Below are 23,913 nucleotides of genomic sequence, written 5' to 3'. Positions count from 1 at the left end.
ATAATTTCTTTTTAGTCTCACCATGAAGCTGCCACTAAGTATATCTTACCTTACCAATGACCAATCTGACTCTGGACTTCTTGTTTAGATGGTTCTGCCAAGTGTTCCGGACGCTGACTGCTGCTACTGAATAATTTAGGTTAAAGCGTGCTACTAATGGGTAATCCCCACTTCTTTCTTGCCAGATAAAGTAGATTGGTGTCACAGTGGAATGGGGAACCATATGATTCACAGACCAATGTCCGATCCAGGTGTATTCTCGCAACATCAAACAATGGAGAGAGACAGCACAGGAATTGTAACTCCTTCCGGTACATTCCATCAGCATGTCCCTGCTGGATACATGGACTTCCCTAAAGTTGGGGTAACGATCCAAATGTTGTTGTTTTTTTGCTAGAAACTCAGACATAGAAGCTATCTAATATGCATACCCTATTTAAAAGCTACATCATACATTGCTTTTTGTATCGGCGCCTGCATTACCTTTGTCATTCCTTTTTAGTAGTTTTGGGTGGGCCTTGTATTATAAACCTCTTTATAGCCAGAGGGTGAGCAAGTATCAATTTGCCTGACTGTTCCTAGTTACTTCCTTAAATTGACCAGGAGCAGCACTAGAGTTTCCTGGGAGCCACATTTGGGCTACCTTGACACACGCAGAACTATTAATTTAAAACGATGCCAACAAAATCATATCGCAGAGAAGTTGTGAAACAAATTTCTTTGGCCAGTTAAGTACAGTGGTGCCTCGCAAGACGAAAAGAATCCGTTCTGTGATTCTCTTCGTCTAGCGGTTTTTTCGTCTTGCGAAGCAAGCCCATTGACGGATTAGCGCTATTAGCACTATTAGCGGCTTTTAGCGGCTTATCTGCTGATCGGATCAGCTGATAAGCGGCTTAGCGGCTTAGAAAAAGGGGGGGGGCGAAAAAAAACCAGCAGGAACTCGCAAGACATTGTCGTCTTGCGAAGCAAGCCCATAGGAAATTCGTTTTGCGAAGCACCTCCAAAACGGAAAACTCTTTCGTCTAGCGAGTTTTCCGTCTTGCGAGGCATTCGTCTTGCGGGGCACCACTGTATGTTGATTTTATAATTGGGATGAAAACGCACACACTTTTCGAAATTTGAGAAGGTGAAATGATGTTTATTGTGACTGTAGAAATATAAAGCATGATAAACTAGCTCTTTTCCCCCTTACAGGGCATGCCTTTCTCAGTGTATGGGAACGCAATGATTCCTCCTGTCGCACCCATTGCAGATGGTACTGGGGGGCCTATATTCAATGGACCTCATGCTGCTGACCCATCTTGGAACTCACTTATAAAGATGGTTTCAAATTCCACAGAGAATAATGGCCCTCAGACGGTAAGCTCAGGGGTCGCGTAGTCAAATGTGCTGATAACTTTCAAACTACAACATTACTATTCCGCCTCCTTTTCCAAGTTAAAAGTGTTGATTGGCTAGCGGGGGGGGGGGGGGGGGTTAGGTTTAACAGGAGAATTCCTGGATGCTGAGATCCAAGTTAGGGGCAAGTATTCTTTGGTGGAAGAACCCTAGCAGAGATTTAAAATGGCAAAATACGCAGCAAAGTAAAGCGTGGAAATGTAGGCTGTTAGACCTTTAAAATACGCCTTTGTGAGTTCCAAAACTTCCCTTTTCTCCCGGCGTAAGAAAAGACCTCACGTTTGGCAATTTAAAAACGGGTTTACTTACAAACTCTTCAATTGTCTGTTTCATGTACTTTTCCATACATTAGTCAGAAAAAGATGCACAGGCACTAAAACTTGGTCTAGTTCCAAAGTGAAGGAAGTTCCTAAATTATTGGTATAGGAGCTCAAGAGAGGCTTGTTGGAGCCATGTGGCTGGAGGCTCAGAGCTCCTCAGAGTTCACATGTAGACAGAAGGGGAACAATAGGCTAGACTACCTTCCTCCCAAGGTGAGGAGAAGTGACCTAGCCAAGCCTGGCAGAACAGCTTACTCTATGGCATTAACCCCTTCAGCCTGTTGGTTGAATGAGACTGACTATTCCACATATGTCTGACCATTCCACATATGTCTGACCATGACCCTGCCACATATTTAGTTGGCCCAATACCCAACATGGCATTGTTACTAATTCCATAACAGATGTGTGACCCTAGTACTGAGTTGTGGATGAGTTTTTTGAGCAGAGGTGGCATTTAAATTGCCACCTGTCTCTGCAGTCAGAGGCAATATGCGTAATACTGGTTGCTGGGAATCACAAGTTGGGAACATGCATGTTGCCCTCAGGTCCTGCTGTGCAGAGTTCCCTTTGGCATCTACGGGACCGCCTCTCCTTGTATGCCCCACGGAGGACCTTAAGGTCCATAAATAGCAACACCCTAGAGGTCCCTGGCCCTAAGGAAGTTAGATTAGCCTCAACCAGAGCCAGGGCCTTCTCAACTCTGGCTCCGGCCTGGTGGAACGCTCTGTCTCATGAGACCAGGGCCCTGCGGGATCTGATTTCTTTCCGCAGGGCCTGGCCTTTGGCTTAGAATCAGTTTGTTCCGCCTGGCCTTTGGCTTAGAATCAGTTTGATTCCTTCCCCCTCTTTCTTTTTCCTTTCTCCTCCTGTGAAGAGGCTGCATCCTAATGTTTTAATGTTGTATTTTAATCTTGTTTTTTAAATTGTATTTCAATCAACTGGTTTTTATTATTGGTTGTTAGCCGCCCTGGCTGGGGAGGGCGAGGTATAAATTATTATTATTATTATTATTATTATTATTATTATTATTATTATTATTATTATTATTATTATTATATCTGTTTAACTAGTGTGAGAACAGGATGCTGGACTTAGATGGCCTGAGTTGGCGGCGCTCTTCATATGTTATCACTGCACTGTTTGCTAATCTGATCATGGTAACAGCTGAGTTCCCGTGGAATTTTGGCCTCTCTCTTTTTGCAGAAAATGATGTTGAAGAAGAAAAGAAAGGAAAAGCAGAAAAATTGAGTTTTGCAGGACAGCGAAGCCCCATCGTCTAAGTCCTAGCACTCCACACTCCTTTAGCCAGCACAAACCTTTAGCCAGCATGTTCCCCAAGTTGTAACAAGTTTTACGTCCCGCTTTTGCGTTGGAAATGAAAGAAGTGATAAGTGCATGTGACATATAGTGGTGACAATATTATTATAATCGTCATGACTACCACTGCTATTAGTACGGCTGCTGCCAGTGTGGTGTAGTGGTTAAGAGCGGTAGTCTCGTAATCTGGGGAACTGGGTTCGCGACTCCGCTCCTCCACATGCAGCTGCTGGGTGACCTTGGGCTAGTCACACTTCTCTGAAGTCTCTCAGCCCCACTCACCTCACAGAGTGTTTGTTGCTGGGGAGGAAGGGAAAGGAGAATGTTAGCCACTTTGAGACTCCTTAGGGTAGTGATAAAGCGGGATAACAAATCCAAACTCCTCCTCCTCCTCCTCCTCCTCCTCCTCCTCTTCCTCTTCTTCTTCTTCTTCTTCTTCTATATTCCACTAAATGCCAAAATAGGCTTCTGAGCAGGTTAGCAAGTATAGTTGTACGCACGCTAAGATGATTTCACACATGGTTAAAAATAAAAGTAAATTGAGATACGCACAGTAGTTTGTCCTTGAAATACAGAGCCAGGCAGTATAAAACCCCATTGCAATCCATTTCTATACCTATATGAAACAGCTGGTTCTGCATAGCTTAACCTCGCTGCTGCTGCTGCTCTTCTTCTTTTTCAGGTATGGACTGGAACGTGGACACCCCATATGAACAGTGTGCATATGAACCAGCTGGGTTGAGCGGGGGAGGTCTCTTCGGATCGCCCGGAGATTTCCTTTCGGCTTGGAGGAGAATGCAAATGACAGCACCGTTTTCCTCGTCTCTCAGATCATTCTTCTGATAGGTTGGACTGATGTAGGCTTTTGCAGAGGAGCGTACTAACTGACCCTTTTCTGTGAACATTGTGACTGCCCATTCCCTGCCGTCATATGGTTCCACTTAGCCTCTCTTAGTTTCATTTTTCTTTCCCCTTTGATTATTATTAATTTTTGGGACATAACTTTCTGTTGAAGCTGTTCTTTGGCTGGTTGGTTTTTAGTACTGTAAGCTGCTTCTGGGCATACACAGAAATTTAGCAAAATTATGTAAACTTGATCCCGAAGTTTTAGAATGGCAAATAAATGTACAATTGTTTACATAACAGAAATGGCTACGCAGAAAGTAAATTTTTTCAGTATGTCAGGCTCTACTTAATGTGACAGATGTATCTACATATACAGCAGTCTGGATGTTTCCTTCATACATTAAACTATTAATAAGCATAACTTTTTTTTCTACTTGTGTAATTTTAAATACAGCATAAAATTGGGCATTATTTGTGGGGTGCCCCACAGTTTTATACTACGGAATTTGACATCGATTCAGTATTGTTTTGTTTAATTTTGTAACAGAAATATGAGGAATTAGTTCCCCCGCTCCTTTACAGACATTGAGCAACACAACACACAAACACAAATCTCTCATCTCCTGTTAGGCGCTTTCTAAGCTATTTTTTCCCTTCCTCAATAAGCTTCGCTGTTCTTTTAAGTGATTTTGCAGCTCTGCAGAGATCTCCTCTAACTCTAAAGGTGGGTTTATAAAGCCTTGTGAATGATGCCCTAAGGTGTGTTTGAGCAAAGTCCTCCATTGCTTTCTCTTGTCATCCATCGTTGTTGCCATATGTCCTTTTACAGATATCTCGCCCTGAAGGAGGAGGTGCATAGATTGGGTGTGCTCCTTGATCCCATTGCTGTCACTCAAGGCCCAAGTGGTGTACTGCAGCCTGGTGTGGCCTGGCCACAGTGGTCCGTGCTTTGATAACACAGGCTGGATTACTGCATAATGTATTATGTGTGGGAATGGCCCTGCAAACTGTGCAGAAGCCACGTCAGTTGGGAAGGAACTATGTAAACTGCCTATATGCTAGCAAGCTTAATTCAAGGTGCTGGTGCTTACCTATAGAGCTCTAAACCACTTGGATCCCAGATTTCAGAACAAGCGTCTCTTTGCCTATCAACTTTCCTGTGTATTCAGATTGTCAGAGGAGAGGCCCTTCGCTGTGTTCCATCTATAGGAGGACGAAACTATGCATGCACAAAAGAGAGGGCCTTCTCGGTGGTGGCACCCTGACTTTGAAATCCTCCTGCAAGGGGTGGTAGCACTGACACAGTATTCTTTCTGGTTCAAACGATTCTATTTGCCCAGGCATTTAAAATGCTTGCTTTCAGCTGGCTGAATAGTTATTTTCCTCTCGATCTGGTTGCTTTTTCCTTTAATTTATGTCTTAATATTGCGTTGTGGATTTTAAATTCTTAATGCGTCCTGCCCCTAAAATCTATTTTGGATTCAAGTGAGTTTCATTAGTTCTTTAAATAAATACAGTGAAGCGAGCAGCCGTGTATTCAACAACTTGCTGGGTAGCCAAAAGCAACCAGGGATTCCATGCAGGTGAGTAAGGAGACTGGTGGACAAGGGAAGCTCTTTCTATTCCTCCCTCTACCTGTCCGCTTGGTTTCTGTGCTAGCCACAGAGGAAGGAAATCCCTTTCCTTCACCACAGCGTAGAGGTCAATCGAACTGGTGAAGGAGGGCTAGACACTTCCGACTTCCCCTGCATGTAAATACAGGCTCGGGGCAGATTGAGTGGACGAGACCCCAGGCTACTGTACTCTTAGCAGGCTAGTGAAACGTTTTGCAGGCTAGCAACTTTTGAAGACTGGATGAGCATCATCTGCTAATAGAACGTCACTATCGGGCGTGTCCCAAATACAAGCATTCTTCAGAAGACCTTGGGCTACTAGGCCAAGAAAACGATCTATTCTGAAATGGAACGGCTTCGTTGCTCGGTTGTATTGATTTGCAAGATTCCAATCTAAGATGAATAACGTGGCCATCTTTAGTTACTTGCCTCACCTAAAAAGCTGGATGGCATGAAAGCATCAGCGTTCCAATTAAGAAAGAAGCTGTTTAGCTCTAGAGGAGATTTTAGAAGTGCCTGCGGCAACTGGTGACGCCCAATTATCTTAACGGAAGACCCTACATATAACTGATATGTCTGTGAATGTGTGATGTGTATTTTAAAATTTATAAACTGATCTATTAATCATGTTTAGTATTGCATGTTAGGATACAAACAGTCCATTGTCTCTTTCCTTTGCTAGTTTGAAGAAAGTGAACTGAAAGTCTGTTTTAATGTTACACTGGCACTCAGATTAGCCCTTTCTCACACAGAGCTAGTGGCTCTAACTCAAGATTTGGATGAATGGAAATCTCAGATTACCTAGACCAGCTCAATTTCTCAGCCACAAAACCCGAGCTCTAAAATGCTTGCTTCACCTGTAAAGCCAGCAAGAATAATTCTTTCCCCAAAGAACCCTGCAGCCTTCTGATTGCAACTTAAAAGATGTTGAGAGGCTTGTGGATAAATACCAGTTCATCTGTGTACATGCCCTCTGTTGGTGCTCTTAAAATAAAATAAAAAATAACCTTTCCATTGTCATGTACTATTCCTACTGATATGTCTGAAATTGGTTGAAGCAAAATGAATGCCTAACCTAACCAAACAGCCGCTGGTGGAAAGGAGAGGGAGAGAAACTAATTTTCAGCACTTTACTATGTAGGAGGGGGGAGTAACGCTATTCAAGTATTTTATATAACACCACTCCCCTTTAGTGTACGCAAAATGCCTCTCCACAACTAACTAGGATTATTTTTGCTCACGTGAAATAATCCTTCAGCTTGGAGTAGATGCTCAGTATTTATTACAACAAACTATATTGTCAGAATCAGCTGAGCTTAATTTCTTAAGATGTGGTTTCTTATTAAAGCTATCTGTATTTTATTGACTTGAAAGCAAAACTGTTAATAGGAGAACAACGCCCCGTGTCTTGTTTCCTGGATGAGGCTTGTTGAACAAAATATTTGGGGTGGGGGTGTGATAGAAGTCTGTATTAGCAACATTTTTGGAACACTTTTTTATATTTCAAATGTAATGCGTACTTGACCAATAAAAACAAGGAACATCCTCTTCTGAGACCTTCTAGGTCTTCTCTATTTTTTAAAACATTCTTTTATAACATACAAGAACCGTGTACAAGCAGAATCCCCCCCCATGTGATTTAGGGCTGATGTGGTGTCTTTTTAATTTGTTTTGTTTTGGTGTATGAAAGAGGAGCCCCACATTCACTCCTTAAAATCTCAGCACGCTAAATGTGGTTGAACTTGCTTCATAGACCCACCCAGGCACTTTAAAATCCTAATGTGCTGAAGTACATTTCAGACCACATGTGGTATCTAACCTGCTGTTTTCTCTGTACCTAAGAGACTTCACTGGGTGAGTTTTTAGCTTTCTCCATTTTGAATGGCAGACGTAAACATACTACAAAATGCAGAGGCTGAGAGCCTGCTGTTCAAGAAACACAAGTCAAAACCTCCCTTGGGCTCTTGGAAGGAGTTGCACAGTTCTTTCGATCCAAGTCCACGACCATGTTCTTACAGTTTCTACTTCTGCGTTTCCCATGTTAACCGGTTATTAACTGCTGCTCCACACAATTCGTAGCAGGAGAGAACCACGTGAAGTAATACTATTTATACAGACTAAAGTGTTCCGATTGCCTACATTCTATGAGAACAATCTCACGAAAGTTGTATAACACATACTGGCATTCCACATGCGGTCAATGGCATCCTTCCTGCACATCTCAGGATTGGTACTGGCAGAAGCTGAGGAGCAGGCGTATTGCGATTCCTGAGGTCCCATCATTTGCCTCCCCTGCCAAACTGACTGGTGACAGGTACTTAAGATTCCCCCCCCCCCCCAGCGCCAGTCAGCAAGACACTGGGAGTATTGCAATATCAACATGCCAAAATGGGAAGCTTTAGCTTCCTCGACTCTGCTTGCTGAGATGGGAGGAAAAGCTGTGCAGTCGTATCTCGGGTTACAGACGCTTCAGGTGTTTTTTTGGGGTTACAGACCTGCCGAAACCCGGAAGTACCGGAACGAATTACTTCCGGGTTTCAGCAGTCGCGCATGCGCAGAAGCGCTAAATCGTGCTTTTCGCATGTGCAGAATAATAATAATAAATTTTATTTATACCCCACCCTCCCCAGCCAAGGCCAGGCTCAGGGCGGCTAACAACCAATAATAAAAGCAAGTTGATTGAAATACAACTTAAAAACAAGGTTAAATACAACATTAAAACATTAAGATGCAGCCTCTTCACAGGAGGAGAAAGGAAAAAAGAAAGGGGGAGGGAATCAAATTGACTCCAAGCCAAAGGCCAGGCGGAACAACTTTGTCTTACAGGCCCTGCGGAAAGAAATCAGATCCTGCAAGGCCCTGGTCTCATGAGACAGAGCTTTCCACCAGGCCGGAGCCAGTGTTGAAAAGGCCCTGGCTCTGGTTGAGGCTAATCTAACTTCCTTAGGGCCTGGGACCACTAGGGTGTTGCTATTTATGGACCATAAGGTCCTCCGTGGGGCATACCGGAAGAGGGTCCCGTAAGTATGAGGGTCATAGGTGGTGAAGGGCTTTAAAGGTCAAAACCAGCACCGAAGAACCAAATCGCAATCCGTGTGTGCACAGATGCAGTGCTGTGGGTTGTGAACGTGCCTCCTGCACAGATAACATTCGCAACCCGAGCATCCACTGTATTTTGAGAGCTGGGTACAGTAGTTTGTCCACCTTTGGTCGCCACCCTGCACTCAGCTCTCGCCTGTGGTTCCTAGAAACTGTCCGTATGTGACAGCAGCCACACCCTGGGAACGGCTTCAGCCAGCCAGCTAAACCCGGTGAGGTTAGTTGATGGCTCTTAAACCCTTGGTAGGTTAGGGACTTCCCCCGCATGCAAAGACAGGCTCTGGCAGATTGAGCGAATGAGGCCAAACGTGGGTCTGGCGGTCAAGTAGGCAGTTTCATGCTGCAGAGGGAAGTGAGGGGCAGGTGGGGCTGGTCAACCTGGGGTGGTGGCCTGTCTAGGAAGAGGAAAAAACTGATCCCCAACCTCTGCTGCTTTGCGGGATATCAAAAACCTAAGGAGTAAACCCAACAGAAATCTGGCGTCCCTAAGATGGTTGGATGGCGTCTCGCATCCTTCTGGCAAATTTAGCAGCCAAGCTGGTGTCAAACCTGTTGCTCTGCTTTCCTTTGGACCACATCAGCGAGGCCAAGAGGGGGCTAGTCTTATCTGGGCAGCCCAGGATTTCCAGACACGCTGCCCAGGCTTGTGACCCAGGTATATCACATCAGAGCTGCCAACACAACAGTTTGAGTTCACCCCTGGAAATACACTCTCTTGTCTCTCAAAACAGATGCCAGCAACAATTCCACCTTGGGCATACAGTGAGCTGAGGCTGAGAGAATAACACTCCCTATTGGATTTGTGATGATATTTGAAACAGCAGCTTCCCGAGTTCATTTCAGTTATACTGGTGCAAGAAGCAAGGAGGTGGTTGCAAACCAGCAACAAAGGGTGGTTCACTGGAAAAAGCCCCGTATTTTTCGCTCTATAAGACACACTTTTCCCCTCCTAAAAAGTAAGGGGAAATGTGTGTGCGTCTTATGGAGCAGATGCAGGCGGGAGGCTCTGCTCAGCGCTCCCTTTAAAGAGTGCACGAAGCTGACGGGCTGCCCTTCTCCCTCCTCGGTGAAAAGCCCACAAGCTCTGCGCAGCTCTTTAAAGGGAGCACTGAGCAGAACCTGGGATGTATACAGGCTCTGCTCAACGCTCCCTTTAAAGAATATTTTTTTCCTTGCATTCCCCCTCTAAAAACTATGTGCGTCTTATGGTCAGGTGTACTGAGTCATAGTCACAGTGATGCTTTTGTTGTAGAGAATGTTTTATTCTTCCCATAAAGAAGACAAGATGGGAAGCTTAACCTGGGTGCTTTCCTACAGCATCCTTATTGCTTGCAAAGCGGAAAAGTGAAAGAGAAACACAACTTGGGACGGCCACTTTCTGGTCCCAGGCCTAGATACATTAATGCTTTAGTTCAGTGGTTCCCAATTAGCTAAGTGCTGCAAGCCCCCTGTGTTTCAAAAGCCAAGCCATGGAAACCATACTTCTGAAAACGTTGATATGTCTGTGGTAGTTTTTGTTGTGTGAATGGTGCCACCGTACCCTCCAACATGCCCCAGTGCAAAACTGGGACGCATGTGCTTCTGCGTGAGTCACGTGACCTGTGCGAGAGCACAGCACCCCCCAAAAAACACCTTTGGGGTGCTGTGCTCTCATATTGAGATGTGCATCTTGCTGCGACCCTGCACATTTTTGGGTGCCATGCTCTCGTGTGAGGGCACGCCCCCCCAAAAAGCGGGGTGTCCCAGGTAGTTGACAGGTATGTGCCACCATCCATGCAGTGTGAACTCCCGGTGCCCGAGGCAGGTGCACACCCACCCATGCCTCTTAGCAATGTTTTGCCACCATGTGGGTGCCATGAGGCACAGTATCTGCAATTTAAAACAACAACAGTGCCATGTGCGGACACAGATATGATCTGTGATTTGACAGTAGTTTGGAGGGATCCTATGTAAAAATTCCATTAGCTAAAAGTAGAAACTGTAAAGAGATTTTGATATGATTTTTCTGAGCATTTAGGGTCAAAAGAAAGCAATTTAAAACAACTTTTCGTGGAGACAGTTCATTCCGAATCTGCTAGACAGAGGATGATGACAGGTGGGTGCCCTGTCCCCCCTAACATAAATCCTGGCTACTCCCATGGCATTATCTACTTGAGATTCCAGCATTGCAGGGGTTTTCGACTGGTTTCCCAAACTTCGGTCTCTGGCTTTTGTTGGCACTACATCTCCCATTGTACTTAGCACGACCAGTGGGATGATGGGAGTTGTAGTCCAAAAAACCACATTTGGGAAACCCTGGACTAGATGAGGGTCCCTTCTGACTCTACACGTTCAGGATGCAATCAGGGCCGAATTTAGGTTTAATGGGGCCCTGGGCTCCTGAAGGCAATGGGGCCCTTTATATGTCCGGCTGTCCTTTGTCAACAACAAATGGTCGCTGTTTTTTGTGTTGAATATATGCTATACAGTGGTACCTCTAGATGCAAACGGGATCCGTTCCGGAGCCCCGTTCACATCTAGAAGCAAACGTAACCGGCAATGGCACGTCTGCGCGCGCGTTGCTTTTCACCGCTTCTGTGCATGCGCGTTATGTTATTTTGAGCATCTGCGCAAGCGGCGAAACCCGGAAGTAACGCACTCCATTACTTCCAGGTTGCCGCGGCGCGCAACTCGAACACGCTCATCCCAAAGCACATTCAACCCGAGGAATGACTGTATGGTAATTTATGTACCTAATAGGTATCTGAAGCCATTTGCACATAACAAAATATGTATTTTAGCAAAGTAATTGTTGAACTGAAATACAATTCAGAAGACGTAGATTGTTTCAGTGTATCTGAAGAAGTGTGCATGCCCACGAAAGCTCATACCAAGAACTGACTTAGTTGGTCTTTAAGGTGCTACTGGAAGGAATTTTTTTATTTATACAATTAAGAAGAAGTATATTAATAGTGAAATAATTATTAAGCTCTAACTTAAAATGATTTTTTTATTCATAACAAACACAAAAGTTCCTTTAGAAACACAATTTACAAAGACTCCTAATCTAGTCTCTAGAAACTTGATATAACCTGAAATTATAATTGTAGGTTTTATTTTATTTGTTTTTTATATTACATTTTGGAAATGTCCATCCAGTTTTTTCCCCCTTTAATTTTTTTTGGCCCTAAGCTATAGATTGTTTAGCTTCTACGTAAATCCGGCACTGCATGCGATTGGGAAGCAACTTCCGAGGGTTGCGCGCGGGCCGTTTGGGGCGCTCCAACCACGGGGCTTGGAGGAGGAGCGCGGGGTGGAGCGCCACTGCGCGCCCTGGGCGCACGCGCTGCGCGGTGACCAAGATGGTGCCCTGCGCCTCCCCTGCGCTCCTGGTTGCCGCTTCGGCCGCGCGCAGCTTGCGCGCCCCTCTCCGCCCGGGCCCACGGTTCCTGCTGCTTTTCCGCGGCTGCGGCGGCTCCTCGCGCGCCCTCTGCGCGCCCGGAGGTAGCGGCGCCGGCGGCGCCCCCGGAGAGCCCTCCGCGTCCTGGGCCTGGTACGAAGCTTTGTCGACCTCGGCGCCCGTGGCGTGGATGGAGTCGAGCCTGGTGGCGCTGCAGGCCGCGTCCGGGCTGCCCTGGTGGGCCGCCGTGGTCGCCGCCAGCGCCCTCCTGCGCACCGGCGTCACCCTCCCGCTCGCCGCCCTGCAGAGCCGCGTCCTCGCCAAGGTGGGCTCTGCGCAGGGGCGCACGGAGAGGGGGTTCCTGAGCATCTGCAGAGGGCTGCCAAGCGCGTCCCGAGCCAAGGGGCGCACGGGGAGGGGGGAACGCGTAAACCGGGAGGAGGTGTGGTCCGCGCGAAATTTAAATAAACAGCAGATGACCCAAATCCGGCAAAGTATTTCGAGTCCGGTAAAGCTTTTAAAATGGTTAAGCCTGTCCATATACACATAATACAAGTTATTTTAATACTTATTTGTGTAAGGACCCGATTAATTAATATATATAAAAACATTTCCAAATTGGACAAATATATATATTTGTCCAATTTGGAAATGTTAGGTTAGGTTATAATTAGCTTAAAGTTTTTCTTAAAAGTGCATATATAAAAGTTGCTGCCTTGCAAATAAGCTCGTATAATTTAATATGTTTTTGAAGGGGGTTTTATCTAGATGCAGGATGAAGTGTGGGAAAGAGAGAGCTTTCTCTGTCAAACGAATCAGTGCTCTTGGCTGCAGAGCTCCTTGCTCAGATTGTCTCATGGCCTGGAATTGGGGTTAGTTTTTGGCCACTCCATGTAAAAAATAAAATAAAAAAATCCAGTGTATACCTAGGAATATGTCATATATATCAGTCGGTAGAGCATGAGGCTCCTAATCTCAGGGTTGTGAGTCCAAGCCCCACGTTGGGCAAACGATTCCCGCATTGCTGGGGGTTGGACTAGATGACCCTACAATTCTATGATTTTATGTCTCATCATCCAGACCATTTAGCATAGCCCTTCAGCTATTGCTCATCCAGATATTTCACTACCTATATAGTCTTTAAGCACTTATATGGCAACTTTCTAACTTGTACTTTTGCATGAGGATACTACCGTCTCTAGCAAAATACTGAGCTGTACTCAGTGGTAGCGTGCATGATTTATTTTTTTCCATTGACAAGGCCCCAGATTTAATCCCTGGTATGGCTGGGAAAGAGGGACGCGGGTGGCGCTGTGGGTTAAACCACAGAGCCTAAGGCTTGCCGATCAGAAGGTTGGCGGTTCTAATCCCCGCCACGGGGTGAGCTCCCGTTGTTTGGTCCCAGCTCCTGCCAACCTAGTAGTTTGAAAGCACGTCAAAGTGCAAGTAGATAAATAGGTACCGCTCTGGCGGGAAGATAAACTGTTTCCGTGCACTGCTCTGGTTCGCCAGAAGCGGCTTAGTCATGCTGGTCACATGACCCGGAAGCTGTACGCCGGCTCCCTCGGCCAATAAAGCGAGATGAGCGCCATAACCCCAGAGTCGGCTACGATTGGACCTAATGGTCAGGGGTCCCTTTACCTTTACCTATGGATGGGAAAGAGCCCCACCTGAAACCCCAGAGAGCTCTTGCCAGGCAGCATAGACAATTGTTGTTTAGTCGTTTAGTCGTGTCCGACTCTTCGTGACCCCATGGACCAGAGCACGCCAGGCACTCCTGTCTTCCACTGCCTCCCGCAGTTTGGTCAAACTCATGCTGGTAGTTTCAACAACACTGTCCAACCATCTCGTCCTCTGTCATCCCCTTCTCCTTGTGCCCTCCATCTTTCCCAGCATCAGGGTCTTTTCCAGGGAGTCTTCTCTTCTCATGAGGTGGCCAAAGTCTTGGAGCCTCAGCTTCAGGATCTGTCCTTCCAGTGAGCACTCAGGGCTGATTTCCTTAAGAATGGAGAGGTTTGCTCTTCTTGCAGTCCATGGGATAGACAATACTCAGATAGATTTGTATTTATATTGCACACTTACTGCATTTCTATACTGATGCTAGTGCGCCTGGGTCTACATTTTGGCAGGTAAGCAAGAGTAAACCATTAATGCTAAAGGAGAGCTCTTTAAGGGACAGTTCTTGGGGGGGAAAGAAGCACTTAACTGGTTTATAACTAAGTCGTCCGTGTCTTTCCAGATAGCTGGAAAACCTGAAGCCTGAAATCCACAGCCTAGCCAAGCACCTTCGCTATGAAGTTTCCGTTTGTGCAAAACAACGGAGTTGGTCTGAAAAGGAAGCCAGGTAAGAGCATTTTGAGCAGTATCTCAGCTCATCCAGCTAGAATAATATTCTGTGTATGTATTCTGAATAATACATTTCTCTTGCTCATGGCCACTGCAAGCCACCTAGCAGTGTACATTGTCACGTTGGTTCTCAAACTTAATCCGTTCCGGAAGTCCTTTCCAAAACCAAGTCATGCTTTCCCATAGAAAGTAATGCAAAACGGATTAATCCGTTCCAGACTTAAAAACAACCCCTAAAACAGCAATTCCACATGGACCATTGATCCATAAAATGGAAGCAATAATCAATGTACTGTACTATAAAATAAATAATACAGTATTGTAGATAACAAGAGGGCAACTGACTTTTGGGTTTGGTGGGTGTGCGTCAGTAAACGAGGGGAATTAAGACTAAGAGAGCTGAGTGGGGGGTGCTTGTGTAACCTCACTGTATACAAGTGACAATAAGGTAAAGGTAAAGGGACCCCTGACCATTAGGTCCAGTTGCGGACGACTCTGTGGTTGCGGCTCTCATCTCGCTTTATTGGCTGAGGGAGCCGACGTACAGCTTCCGGGTCATGTGGCCAGCAGGACTAAGCCGCTTCTGGCGAACTAGAGCAGCGCACGGGAACGCCGTTTACCTTCCTGCCAGAGCGGTACCTATTTATCTACTTGCACTTTGATGTGCTTTCGAACTGCTAGGTTGGCAGGAGCAGGGACCGAGCAACGGGAGCTCACCCTGCTGCAGGGATTTGAACCACCGACCTTCTGATCAGCAAGTCCTAGGTTCTGTGGTTTAACCCACAGCGCCACCCGCGTCCCCTCCACAATAAAGTATTTCAATTCAGTTTCAATTGTTCTGCGATTGACCTTTCAGCACTGCCCACAGACCTGTCTACGGGTTCTTCCACTCCTTCTCTGTTCCTTTATATTGCCCACTTACTGCATTTCTATAGCGATGCTAGTAAGCCCCTTTATAAAGATCGCTGTAACCTCCTTGTTCTTCCCTCACTTCTGTTTCCCTCTGCCCAACCAGGTTCCATTTCAAGAAGAATCTGAAAAGGATTGTTTCCGAGTTGTACGTGCGAGACAACTGCCACCCTTTGAAGGCCACCTTGCTCGTATGGATTCAGATTCCAATGTGGGTCTTCGTTTCCATGGCTTTGCGCAACTTCAGCATTGGCAGAGCAGCTGCTGACGGTAAGGCTTTTGAACTGGTGTCGTGAAATGTTAGGAAGTCATTCTTCAAAGAAACGGAAAAAGGAGCTTGTAGCTTTAAAGAAGTTAGGAGTGACACTCTAGGCAGATTGGTTACAGCTGGGGATGGGGGGGAAAAGGAGGACGTTGCAGGTTGCACTTCCCTGCATGAGGAAACAGTACCCACACGGTGTGAGATAATAATAATAATAATAATAATAATAATTTATTTATACCCCGCCCTTCCTGGTTTAAAAACCAGGCTCAGGGCAGCTAACAGCAAATATAAAACATTGATTAAAATGTTACTTAAAAACAGCATAGAATGCAACATAAAATGCAGCATCAATATCAATAAAAATCCAGGGGTCATTTTTTTTTGTGTGTGGGGGGGAAACCAGTCAGTAGACATCAAATGATCACCAGGGCTAACTGGCCTAGTTAGTCCTACCAGGGCCAGCAAGGAGACCAAGGAAGAATTTAAATGTGGGGTCCCAGAAAGGGTTTCTTCATAGAAGAGGAAAGGGAAAAGGGAATAGAGGATCAGGCTAATTCAAATTGAAGGCCAGGCGGAATAGCTCTGTCTTACAGGCCCTGCAGAAGGAGATCAAGTCCTGCATATACCAGGCATAGGCAAACTGCGGCCCTCCAGATGTTTGGGATTACAATTCCCATCATCCCTGTTCACTGGTCCTGTTAGCTAGGGATGATAGGAATTGTAGTCCCAAACATCTGGAGGGCCGCAGTTTGCCTATGCCTGGTTTACCCCGTGGTGGAAAGATGTATGTAAATAGTTTTGTATATAGTCGTGACTAAAATGCTTGTGAACCAGCCAAGAAATAAAGTAACTCTTGACTGAGTATTTTGTACATGTCTCGTAGTCTCTTGCCGCAAGGAAGGAACTCTGCTCTAGGCTGTTTAAAGCGGTTTTACAGAGGAGCCACCACACCAGCAACAAGCGTGGTAGAAGTGTGTGGGCAGCAACCTCCAATATAAAATGTACAGTAGAATCTCTACTTACGTCCCTCTCTACTTAGGCCCATTCCAAGTTGTGACCGTGGCAAACCCAGAAGTAAACACCGGGTTTGCTGCGATTTACGCATGTGCAGAAGCGGCTGTCGCCAAATGTGCCTGCGCACAACGACGCTTCTATCAGCGACTCATTTCGCCATAAGGACGGGCCTCTGGAACGGATTGTGGTCTTGAGTAGAGGTTCCACTGTCCGCTGTTTCCCCAAACCCCATTTCTCATCCCTTGGCTTAATAATAATAATAATAATAATAATAATAATAATAATAATAATAATAAATTTTATTTATACCCCGCCCTCCCCAGCCAAGACCGGGCTCAGGGCGGCTAACAACCAATAATAAAAACAAGTTGATTGAAATACAACTTAAAAAACAAGATTAAAATACATTCAGATAATCAAAACATTAAAATGCAGCCTCATTACAGGAGGAGAAAGGAAAAAAGAAAGGGGGGGAGGGAATCAAATTGATTCTAAGCCAAAGGCCAGGTGGAACAACTCTGTCTTACAGGCCCTGCGGAAAGAAATAATATCCTGCAGGGCCCTGGTCTCATGAGACAAAGCGTTCCACCAGGCCAGAGCCAGTGTTGAGAAGGCCCTGGCTCTGGTTGAAGCTAATCTAACTTCCTTAGGGCCAGGGACCTCTAGGGTGTTGCTATTTATGGACCTTGAGGCTCTCCGTGGGGCATACCGGGAGAGGCGGTCCCGTAGGTACGAGGGTCCTAGGCCGTGAATGGCTTTAAAGGTCAAAAGCAGCACCTTAAATCTGACCCTGTACTCTACCGGGAGCCAGTGCAGCTTGAAAAGCACTGGGTGAATATGCTCCCATGGCAGAGACCCCGTGAGGAGCCTCGCTGCAGCATTCTGCACCCGCTGGAGTTTCTGGGACAGCTTCAAGGGCAGCCCTGCGTAGAGCGAATTACAGGAGTCAAGCCTGGAGGTGACTGTCACATGGATCACTGTGGCCAGGTCGGGGCGAGAAAGGTAACTGCTTGATGCGGCGAAGGTGAAAAAATGTCGCCTTGGCTGTTGCTGTAACTTGCGCCTCCATGTGCCACTGTATTCTGCTCTGGTCAGACCTCACCTGGAGTACTGTGTCCAGTTCTGGGCACCACAGTTCAAGAAGGACACTGACAAACTGGAACGTGTCCAGAGGAGGGCAACCAAAATGGTCAAAGGCCTGGAAACGATGCCTTATGAGGAACGGCTAAGGGAGCTGGGCATGTTTAGCCTGGAGAAGAGGAGGTTAAGGGGTGATATGATAGCCATGTTCAAATATATAAAAGGATGTCACATAGAGGAGGGAGAAAGATTGTTTTCTGCTGCTCCAGAGAAGCGGACACGGAGCAATGGATCCAAACTACAAGAAAGAAGATTCCACCTAAACATTAGGAAGAACTTCCTGACAGTAAGAGCTGTTTGACAGTAGAATTTGCTGCCAAGGAGTGTGGTGGAGTCTCCTTCTTTGGAGGTCTTTAAGCAGAGTCCTGACAACCATATGTCAGGAGTGCTCTGATGGTGTTTCCTGCTTGGCAGGGGGTTGGACTCGATGGCCCTTGTGGTCTCTTCCAACTCTATGATTCTATGATTCTATGGAAAGGGAGGCGTCAAGGATTACACCCAAACTCTTAACGGAAGGCAATGGCACTAATTGGGCCCCCGCAAGAGAAGGGAGTTGGTCCCTTAACTGAATGCATCTCCTTTTCCGCACTTGGTTAGCTGTTGAACAGCATAAACTGTTGAAAGGACTCCTTAGCTATGGCTTCCAGCTTGACTTTCCAGCTGCAGGGATGGATCTAGCGATTCCTAATCTGAATCACGGAGGAGGAGAAAGGTTACGTTCCAGAAGTTTTCTGTCATTTGTCCAAGATCTGCCAACAATGTTTTCTTGTCTGGATTCAGCCTTGTCTGCCCTCAACCTAACCCGCTAAAGTGATGGATGTTTAAGGTAACAAAATGTGCCAACCGTGTGTGTGGTTTTTCAACAGGGTTCTTAATTCAGGAGCAGCTTTCAACAGGAGGGGTTCTCTGGTTTCCGGACCTCACTGTTCCTGACTCAACTTGGATTCTGCCAATCACTCTTGGACTCCTCAATCTGCTGATAGTGGAGGTATGGAAGGCTGACTCTGGGACCACCATCAAATCACATCTACAGCTATTTGGCCGACTAGCAATTTACTCTGCAGTGGTACCTTGGTTCTCAAACTTAATCCGTTCCAGAAATCCATTCCAAAACCAAAGCGTTCCAAAACCAAGGCGCGCTTTCCCATAGCAAGTAATGCAAAATGGATTAATCTGTTCCAGACTTTTAAAAGCAACCCCTAAAACAGCAATTTAACATGAATTTTACTATGTAATGAGACCATTGATCCATAAAATGAAAGCAATAAACAATGTACTGCAGTCACACAATCAATCAGTCAATAGCTGAATTGGGTTCCACACAGTCACAGAAACAAAATATAAAAGCCGCAAAAACAAAAACACAAAATAAATAGCAAAAACAGATAGGCCTTAGTGTAACACTCAAAACGGAAGCGTGGCACTCAAAACGGAGCACGTTTGGCTTCTGAAAAAAGTTCACAAACTGGAACACCTACTTCCGGGTTTGAAGTGTTTGGGTTCCACGTTGTTTGAGTACCAAGACGTTTGAGAACAAAGGGACCACTGTATTGTAAATAAAATAGCACAGCAGTTTGTCAGCAGAGACAGATAAGCAAACACTGTAATGGCATTTCATTTCTGCTTCGGAATACCAGGACTATACTTCTTAAAAACAAAAACCGTTCCAGTTAACATTGTCTTTCGACCGTTAGATACAGTTTTTAAAGGAGGTGGGAAGCTTGATATATAAAGCAGATTGCTGGCCACATTGGGAGTTCTCATGCTTTAAACCTGGGAAGGACTTTAAAGCGTAGATAATAACTTGCGTTGACCTGTACGCACCAGTTCCTGAGTTGCATATTTGCCTCCTCGACGCTCCGGCTGACATTTTGTTCCCCAAATTTCTTACAAGTGAAATTTGTCTCTCCAGATTTTTGCTTTGCGGAAAACTGAACTGTCTCGGCTCCAGAGGTATGGCACTAACTTCTTCCGAGGTGTCTCAGTGCTTATGATTCCAATCGCTGCAACTGTACCATCAGTAAGTAACCTAGAACAACATTGTGTATGCCATCAAATGCCAACAGTGCCCTTCAGCTCTCTGTATTGGACAAACAGGACAAACCCTACGCCAAAGGATAAATGGACATAAGTCTGATATCAGGAATCACAAGACAGAGAAACCAGTAGGAGAACACTTCAATCTCCCAGGACATTCTATAAAAGATCTCAAAGTAACTGTCTTATTACAATAGAATTTCAGAAATAGACTGGAAAGAGAAGTTGCTGAATTGCAACTTATTACCAAACTTAAAACCATGGGGAGACCTGGTCTGAATAGAGACATTGGATTCTTATCTCATTATACACGATAAAGCTATTTTGAGCCATCTCACCCCTTGCTTTTTCCTGTAAGACCAATTGCAGTCGTTGTTGTTGTTGTTTAGTCGTTTAGTCGTGTCCGACTCTTTGAGACCCCATAAACCAGATCACGCCAGGCACTCCTGTCTTCCACTGCCTCCCACAGTTTGGTCAAACTCATGCTGGTAGCTTCGAGAACACTGTCCAACCATCTCGTCCTCTGTCGTCCCCTTCTCCTTGTGCCCTCAATCTTTCCCAACATCAGGGTCTTTTCCAGGCAGTCTCATGAGGTGGCCAAAGTATTGGAGCCTCAGCTTCAGGATCTGTCCTTCCAGTGAGCGCTCAGGGCTGATTTCCTTCAGAATGGAGAGGTTTGATCTTCTTGCAGTCCATGGGACTCTCAAGAGTCTCCTCCAGCACCATAATTCAAAAGCATCAATTCTTCGGTGATCAGTCCTTAACAGTCGTCAACAGGTTTACCACACCTATCAGCCAATCACCCATTCCCACCACCCTTCTGAGTAATACCCCTCCCCACCCTCTCACTATATATAAGGGTCTGGTGACTTCTCTTTCAGTGTATCTGAAGAAGTGTGCATGCACACGAAAGCTCATACCAATAACAAACTTAGTTGGTCTCTAAGGTGCTACTCTAAGGTGCTTTTTAATTTTGTTTTGACTAGAACAACAGCACTGAGTTGGGCCAATGCTTCTTCCAGGCTCTGAGGTGGTTTGGGAAACCCATTGCGAGTGAACCCCTAATTCTCCAGTTTGGAGCCTGGAAATGGTTTTTGTGCCGTGGCCTCATTTCAAGAAGTAATAATATGCTCCAGCAGTGTGTACAGGCCCCCTCTCTGGGTTATTTGTGGGGCCTGGCTGGTGTTTTCACATGAGTAGAATATGTGCTTTTATTTAAAATGCATCTCTGGGTTATTTGTGGGGCATAGGAATTCATTCATTTCCCCCCGAAGATATAGTTCGGCCCCCAACAAAGTCTGAGGGACAGTGGACTGGCCCCCTGCTGAAAACGTTTGCTGACCCCTGTTGTGTTAATCCCTGTTGAAGCTGGGTAGAATATTGCTTCTAAGTTGCTCCAGTTTTTAAGATGGCTTCATAAATTTGGAAGAGCCAAATTTTGTGGCTGGAGTGAGGCCTGGGTTCAAATTCCCCTCAGCCTTGGTGATTGGACTATCTTTCACCCTAATGTACCTCAGGGGGTTGTTAGGAGGAGGATAAAACACGGGACTGAGCGCTTTGTCACCCTGAGCTTTTTGGAGGGAGGTGGGCCGAAATGTATCCCATCAAGTTTTCCACATATTGCGGTACCTTGGTTCTCAAACTTAATCCATTCCAGAAGTCCGTTCCAAAACCAAAGCGTTCCAAAACCAAGGCACGCTTCCCCATTGAAAGTAATGCAAAACGGATTAATCCATTCCAGACTTTAAAAACAACCCCTAAAATAGCAATTTAACATGGATTTTACTATGTAATGAGACCATTGATCCATAAAATGAAAGCAATAATCAATGTACTGTACTATAAAATAAATAAGACCGTATTGTAGATGATAAAAATTAAAATTCTTTTGTCCCCTTAGCTGTACTGATGGTAGTCATTATTTGGATGGGGGGTTTTTATCCATTTCCGCAGTCACACAATCAATCAATCAGTAGCTGAACTGGGTTCCACACAGTCACAAAAACAAATTAACCAAAAAGCCTCAAAAACAAAAACGCAAAATAAATAGCAAAAGCAAAAGTGCCAAACGTAATCCGTTCCAGAAGTTTGTTTGACTTCCGAAATGTTCGAAAACCAAGGCACAGCTTCTGATTGGTGCAGGTGCCCTGGAAACAATAGTCGACAGACGCATCGGACGTTCGGCTTATGAAAAACGTTCGAAAACCGGAACACACTTTTCGGCGTTTGGGAACCAAGGTACCACTGTATTTTATATTCCTAAAAACGAAAGATAGCGTACGTCCTCTTGGGTGGTTGTGGTACTTTTTGAGCATCCTGGCTTTGTTGAAAGTAATGCTTCTTTCCTCTCTGGTTTCAGGCAATGGCTTTGTACTGGGTCTCCTCGAGTTTCATGGGCCTTTCGCACAACCTTCTGCTTCGTTCTCCTGCTTTCCGTAGACTCTGCCACATACCCCGGACCAAGTCTGATTCAGACACTCCTTACAGAGATATCGCTGCTGGAATCTATGCAAAGTATTTCCCAAAGTGAAACACTCTTTCAGAAGACCTGTGCTATGTTTAGATTTGGAATTGAGCTGTGCTCTGCTATAAAAGACTTATTTAATGTGGCTCCATTGGACTGATGAAAATTGTGACACTGTATTTATTTTCCTAATAAAAGAGTACCTGTTGGGAGGCCTGGTGGCTAATATGTTGGCAGAGTGTGGAAATGTGTCGATCCTTCACCACTACCAGTAATAATTTCATCTGTACATTTTGTTCAGCTTCTAAAACTACAAAACCCATCACCCCTGGGCCTTTCCAGCTCGGGCTGATGGGAATTGTAGTCCTAAACATCTGGAGGGCACCAAATTGGTGAGGAAGGTTGCCTTCGACTGAGGAGCTCCGAGTTCAAAAGGCTCTGTATTGCTGCCCCTGAGGGAGACTGACTACCTCACAAGAAACCTGCACATGCACAGACACTACTAAATGCTGCCTAAACTTAACATTGTGAGGTAACAATTAGAAGCGCTGAAAGCTAGCAAAATTGAAATATATCTGCTTGGTCCAAGGCAGTCTAACTAGCCTACAGTAGAAAGCTTCCTCTAAACTGCTAGGCCTACACATTACGGTAGGCAATACTGCCACTGCGTGTCCACAACTAGAAATGCATGGGGAATTTCAAGTAATTCAAAACAAAAATTTATGGAAAAGTGGGATAGATATAAAACATACATTCAAAAATACAGCGAAGGTTCGCTATGTATGCTAGCATTTGATTGACGTTGGAGTGAGACTGAGTTGAGAAATAAGCACATATTGATATAGGAATGTATTAGATAATATGTAAATATATATACAAGAATAAGAGTACATTCATTTGTAAAAAAAGGAACATACAATGGGAAGGACAGGAAGTCTAGTGTGTTGGTATGTATATGATTTTGGGGGGAAATTGTTATTGTTTCTTCTCTTTGTTCTTTCTTTTGTTTTATTTTCTTTCTAGGTATATAAAATTTGTATATAATTTTTGTATACATGTTGGAAATTATAGTAAGTCCTGTAATATAATATGATAGCGCTTACCCATGTAATATAAGAATGTTAAGAAATAAAAAAAATGCAAATTCAAAAAAGAAAGAAAGAAATGGGGAATTTCAGCTTTGCATCTTGATACGGAAGGGGGGCATGTCTTCTTCACTTCCTTCTTTGCTACAATATATCCATTTATTTCCAATTGTCAATGTCAAAAGGGACTAAAATCTATAAAATTCATAGAAAATCAACGTGCCAATTTGCTCAATTTCTCTAGGACTCCATGACACCTCCCCTGTCCTCCATAATCCCTCAAGCAAGGTGTCAAGACCCTAATCCTGTCAAATCACTCTGCCAAGCCTTTCCTCTGGGCAATGCCAGGTGGCAGACCATGCATACATGGACCATTGTCTTCTCATCACCGGTACTCGGGATGTGCTTATCTGCGCATATCTCCAGCTCTGCATATTCCCCCCTCCCTCCTCCATATGTTAATCCTGTGTGACCCAACCTTTTCTTAATGTATTCATGATGTAATCTGTGTGACCCAACCTCTTCTTAATGTATTCATGATGTAACTGGGATGTATTTTGCACTGTATTCTGGGACATGGAGGGAAGTTTCAAAAGTTCATGTCACCCCTTTCTCGCTGTTCAATCTCGCCTTGAACCTGGTGTGCAATAAAGGATCTTCTGCAGTTTGCTCCTGTCT

The 23,913-nt window shown here is 45.1% G+C and overlaps 2 protein-coding genes across 8 annotated transcripts in view; both read left to right on the top strand.

The window, feature by feature from the left end:
- ANKRD17 (ankyrin repeat domain 17) overlaps positions 1–4,305 on the top strand; it is a 101,152-nt gene extending 96,847 nt beyond the window's left edge. For all 7 annotated transcript variants that reach the window (XM_083470415.1, XM_083470411.1, XM_083470412.1 and 4 more), the window contains 3 exons: positions 186–364; positions 1,195–1,359; positions 3,721–4,305. In XM_083470415.1, the coding sequence (XP_083326541.1) occupies positions 186–364; positions 1,195–1,359; positions 3,721–3,780 (404 nt within the window). In that variant the 3' untranslated portion in view covers positions 3,781–4,305. The remainder of the gene's footprint in view (positions 1–185; positions 365–1,194; positions 1,360–3,720) is intronic.
- Positions 4,306–11,916: 7,611 nt separating this feature from the next.
- COX18 (cytochrome c oxidase assembly factor COX18) lies at positions 11,917–23,691 on the top strand. The gene is made up of 6 exons (XM_083470474.1): positions 11,917–12,300; positions 14,219–14,319; positions 15,337–15,500; positions 18,516–18,637; positions 19,562–19,669; positions 22,046–23,691. Exons 1-6 carry the CDS (start codon positions 11,938–11,940, stop codon positions 22,214–22,216), a joined length of 1,029 nt encoding a protein of 342 aa, XP_083326600.1. The 5' UTR covers positions 11,917–11,937; the 3' UTR covers positions 22,217–23,691.
- The last annotated feature ends 222 nt before the right edge of the window (positions 23,692–23,913 follow it).

Source organism: Podarcis liolepis, assembly GCF_965112155.1.
Source record: "Podarcis liolepis genome assembly, chromosome: 13".
Classification (NCBI taxonomy): Eukaryota; Metazoa; Chordata; class Lepidosauria; order Squamata; family Lacertidae; genus Podarcis; species Podarcis liolepis.
The sequence above is the reverse complement of the archived record's forward strand: the minus strand, read 5'-3'. Positions and strand labels throughout refer to the sequence as shown.